At 44.8% G+C, this 4,968-nt stretch overlaps 1 gene segment (V, D, J or C); it reads right to left on the bottom strand.

Moving 5' to 3' along the window:
* LOC109377883 (Ig kappa chain C region-like) overlaps positions 1-3,568 on the bottom strand; it is an 18,503-nt gene extending 14,935 nt beyond the window's left edge. The window contains 1 exon segment of the C gene segment in view: positions 3,509-3,568. Within this exon segment, the coding sequence occupies positions 3,509-3,553 (45 nt within the window).
* Between the last annotated feature and the right edge of the window lie 1,400 nt (positions 3,569-4,968).

Genomic DNA, 4,968 nt, shown 5'->3' with positions numbered 1-4,968 from the left:
CCCTGTGGCAGTGGGTTGCCATGGGATGCCGTGTGTAGCCAGCAGCCAGCGTGAGCGGCCAGCAGCCGCAGTGACCGGCCGTCCAGAAGCCGGCGACTGATCCGCCTCGCCTGGGAAGAGCGCAATGATGGTGCCAACTTGGGCCAGTGAAGCGACGTTCTCCACAACTAAACTGAAGAACAAACCAACAGCAACTTGTCTGTTCCCCTTCCCCCAATTCCCCAGCACTGTTCCCATCCCCCAATTCCCCAATAAAAATCTTTAAAAAAAAAAAAAAAAGGATATGGTCTCACCCTCAATCAGTGAGCTCTGGCACTGTGAACTGAATCAGAAACTGACTTTAGGTTTCAGCTACCCTATCCTACAGTTTTCCAGTTGTCTACTTGTACATGAAATTCTCCAAGAATCTACACATCACGTTAATTCTAACAACCCAGGATCAATTAGCCACGGCCACAGATCCTGATTTCTGATGTCATTCTGCCCCTGCTGCCCATTTTGACACTTGCGTACACTTTACTTGTGAAGGTTATTACTACAGCCTGGCCTGTATAGTCTTGGCCTCCCTGGTCCCACCTGTCACAGGTTGAGTTTCCCGGGAAGCCAACTCTGAGAAAGACTTTAGAATTTTTCATAGGGAATGTTCTTGAGATCAACACATCTAGAAAGGAGAGACAGTTAGCAGCAGGATGGGGCAGACAGAGAAACCGAGCTGTGATGTAGTCTCAATAAAAGCCACTGCTAACCCCCACAAGGTCTAGATATGCTTTGGCTCTACAGAGTTGATCTGAATTGGAGTAAAGAAGCTGACCTTTATGCCCCTGCATTGACTAAATATTGGATATTGTTTTTCCTGGGAAGGAAGTGTGACCTTGTGCCAGGCAATTTTCCTCAGCCAGGAAATCCCCTTGGAGGTCTGAGAGTTGAGGCTAGACTCCACGCAGCATTCCTAACAGATGGATGAAGAAGTCCATCATTTCAGAAGGAAGATCTGAGCAGCACATCACAGCGTCCACCACTTCATCATTCCCATTAAGTCAGAGAACACGTTTTAATGGGGGCATCTCATGCCATTATCCCCTGGTGAATGGACCTATGTCAATCCAAGCATGCACAACTAATACATTAATATTGCTAGTAGTAGTGGTAACAATATTCATAGACACTGAGAGCTATATGTAGATGAAGAGAAGCTACTTGTACAAAATCTCATTATCAGATAACAGTGAAAGTAATTTTCAGACTATTGTGCTATGCCTAAAGTCATTTGCTATCAGGCAGGAGCAAAATGAACATCAAATCTGCTACACACACACACACACACACACACACACACACACAGCCACACACACACAACCACACACACCGTTGTTCCAAGAACGCTACCCAGTGTAGGGGGAAAATCAAAGGTATATGGTACTTTGAATCAGTACAGAGTGAATTAAACTCTCCTTAAAATTGTGCTCCTCCCACAAAGAAATAAATTATTGCAGGTGATTAACAGCTTTCATACATCAAGATTGGCATGACCAGAGAGGAGAAGGTAGCAGCCACCAAAATCAAAAGGAAGTATGAAAGTTTAAGGAAACATTATAATTATATTAACATTATAATTAGGGAAGTTTTAGCGGGGCTTGGAGATTAAGTTTGACCTTTGAGAAAGCCACAACACATGACATGTGGAGGTTTTTGAAAAAAAGTTGTATCACTGACATTAGGGTCTTTTTATGTTTTGGCCAATAATAGGATGCAGAATTTTCAGACTCCTCATCATTAATTGTTAAGGTAAAGCCTGTTCCGTATACATGACCACTGAACCGAGTTAGAAGGGAAAACCATTCTTAAACTTAACAGCTTCTCATGGTTTGTGGTGACATCAGTTATAGTCTCAATATCTCTGCTTAGCAAATGGTAGTGTCTTTCTCTCCCAGAGCCACAGAGAGGCATACGGAAGATGATGTCTGCTCTGGTAACTACAGAAGTGAAAAACAATAACCACACCACCTCAAACTCCATTACATTGCTTTGGAGGAAGTTGTTTACATGAAAATAAGACATATATCTACTTATTTAGAGCAGTTTTTACTAAATTAAATATCAAGCCCATAGAGAATATTCATCTGACATGAAATCCAGAATGGCAGGGAATGAAGAGGCGAGACCCCGGTTCAGCGGACGGACCCCTCAGCTGATTATTGGTTCCCGCCAGGATTAGAGAAGCTGGTGTCAGTAGCTCCAGGAAAACAAGCCAATTACATGGGAGTGAAAACATGGGAGTTCCAAACAGGTAAGAGATTTGAAGCATCAGCTATTCCTCCTGAAGCCACAACAAAGGCTGTTCTCCTTAACTGATACAACAAAATTTCACCTTCCCTTCTCCCTTTTTTCTCACCTCCTGCACAGTTTTGGTGTTCCAGCTGCCAGGTCTCATGCCAAGTCATCCAACAGACAGGCATTCTCTCTCTGGTAGTTTCCCTGGTTGGACTTCTCAGTTCTCCTTTTCTCCCCATTCTGTACCTTTTTGCACAATCCAGGTCCCATTGTCAGAAAACCAGGGTCTTTCATCTTGGTTCCTAACCTCTTCCTCACATCTCACTTTCATTATTGCTTCTTATTAAAATCATGACGGGTCTATAATATTAAGTTTGCTATCACCCTAAGACTTTGTTTTTAGGATAGAGCTAATATTCAGCTTTGTTTTGCAGAAAATAAATGACGCTTAGCTTTTCTTTTGAGAGGATTAAAATGTGGTTCTATATCCATTCCATGCATACATTGAGAAAGAAGGCAGAGAGTCCCCTGCACTTTGTAGATAAGGTGCTGCCTGGGCACAGACAGGCACTTGCTGGTGAAGAAGCACAGCCCGTGGAGGCCAAGCAGCTCTACCCAGGTGACACCAAGCACCTCATGATGCAGTTCTGTGAGCACAGTACCCTCCTGGGTCTGCACCTGCTCTCAGGTGCCTTCCACGATGACACTTTGTCCTCAGTAATTGCTGCCAGAAGTCACTTGCCCAAGAAGAGTCGCTCACCAAGAGCCTCAAAATCTAACTGGGAGAGAAGAAGGAACTCTGGTCACCCACCCACTGGGACTTCCCAGTGGTGCAGGAGGTGGAGAAACGTGAGAAGGGGTAGGGGTAACTGTGCTGTGACCCACACATGGGTCTCTAGGACTGGTTTCCCACCTTCCTCTTTGTGCAGTGTGAACCTCAGGGACCTCAGGGGTGTCCTGGGTGATGCCTGAGGTCCTCCTGGGCATCATATGGCTGATTCCACTGCCCGGCAGTGAGAATGTGAGNTCTCTCTCTCCTCCACTTCATAAGCAATTTACAATTTACTCTAAGAATCTAACTTTGCTTGGGGCCAAATGGCAAGTGGTTTCAGTGAAGTGTTTGTTGGAATGCTCCCCCAGATTTTTAATTCTCATAATTTTATACCTTAAATCCAAGAACTTCTCAGACCATTTCATTGACATTTTGCCTTTCCCCAGTAAATCAATCTTATCTTACCTGGCTCTGGAATATTTGTGTCTGATAATCCGTTTTGAAGTCCATGGTTCAATATGTTTTTCAGCTCATCAATCCTGGTGAAGTCCAAGGTGATTGTTTTTACTTCAGCTTGACTCCTCCGTAGGATCACAATCTCTGTCATGTCCCATGAGGTGATGAGGAAATTCCTGAGCCCACATTCAATGGTGCTTAGAACCTGAGCAATTGCTGGTCTTCTGGCTACAGTGCCACAAATTGACATGTGTCCTGAATCCCCTGGCCCCATTAACAGGGGAGGAGGGAGACAGAGGAGGTCACTGGAGAAATCAGACAGAGGAGGTCACTGCTTCCTTTCTGGAGCCGTGTCTCTTTCCACTCATCTCTGAGGAAAGACGTGCTGGGAGAACGTCTGTTCAGATGCATGTGTCATAAACATGACCCAAGATGCTGATCTTGCTCTGGAAAATGTAGATATTCATCTTGTTTCCAAGAAGATATTAAGGCTGCAGGCTTTTTTTTTTTTTTTTGGCTTCCTAGAGTGAAAGAAAAACTACACTCTGTGAGGGCTTATTACCCTTGGAGAGACTCAGCCCCTGAGATTTACATATTGAGTACTGTGGTTTCTGGCTGGTTTTACGCAAGTGGTAAGCTCCTCAAACTCTACCGTAGAGTTCCCTGCCCACCTTGTCTGCTTGGCATCCAGCCCTTTGTCCTCTCCCATCCTACTATCATGGACAACTACTGTGACTGGGTCAGCTCTGAAATGCATTTGTGAAATCGATAAAATCAGGCTTGGTTCTTCACACTTTTGGCCTCTCTATTATCAAAGTCCTCAGGTCCCACATGGACACCATTTTGCTCCCTGCTGGCTCAGGGCCCAGCACTGAGCACCTTGCCTGTCACCCCTACCACCACCCCCTCCCCGCTTCCCAGCCTTACTCATCTTGTGTTAGGGCCTGAGCCCTAGACCTTCCCTGTCCACTGTTGACCACTGAGTCATGCCTCCAGTGTGTATACCTGGATCCCATCTCAGAAGGATTTCGATCCTCTCTGCTTTCTATTCCCACTTGCTTTTCTGTTCAGTTTCATAGGTCAATTAAGTTGGTTATTACTCAACCTAATATTTTGCTATTAACTCCTCCTGCCCCGTTCTTCCTGTCTTTGAGAGTATATTTCTTTAATTACATATACATATATATAATATATATATTATATATATATATATATATAAATTTTATTTGGGAATTGAGGGAGGGAACAGCATTGGGGAATCAGGGAAGGGAACAGACAAGTTGCTGTCCTTTTGTTCTTTAGTCTAGTTGTGGAGGACATCACTTCACTGACCCATGTTGGTATTGTGATCATTGGGCTCTTCCCAGCTGAGGCAAATCGGCTGCTGGTCATTGGACAGCCACTCACGGTGGCTCATGGCAGCCCACTGCAGCCCCACCGCAGCCTACGCCATTGCTGTTGTTCACCAT

This window comes from Hipposideros armiger, unplaced genomic scaffold, assembly GCF_001890085.2.
Source record: "Hipposideros armiger isolate ML-2016 unplaced genomic scaffold, ASM189008v1 scaffold_1600, whole genome shotgun sequence".
In the NCBI taxonomy this organism is placed as follows: domain Eukaryota; kingdom Metazoa; phylum Chordata; class Mammalia; order Chiroptera; family Hipposideridae; genus Hipposideros; species Hipposideros armiger.
This window is presented reverse-complemented; position numbering and strand designations above follow the sequence as displayed.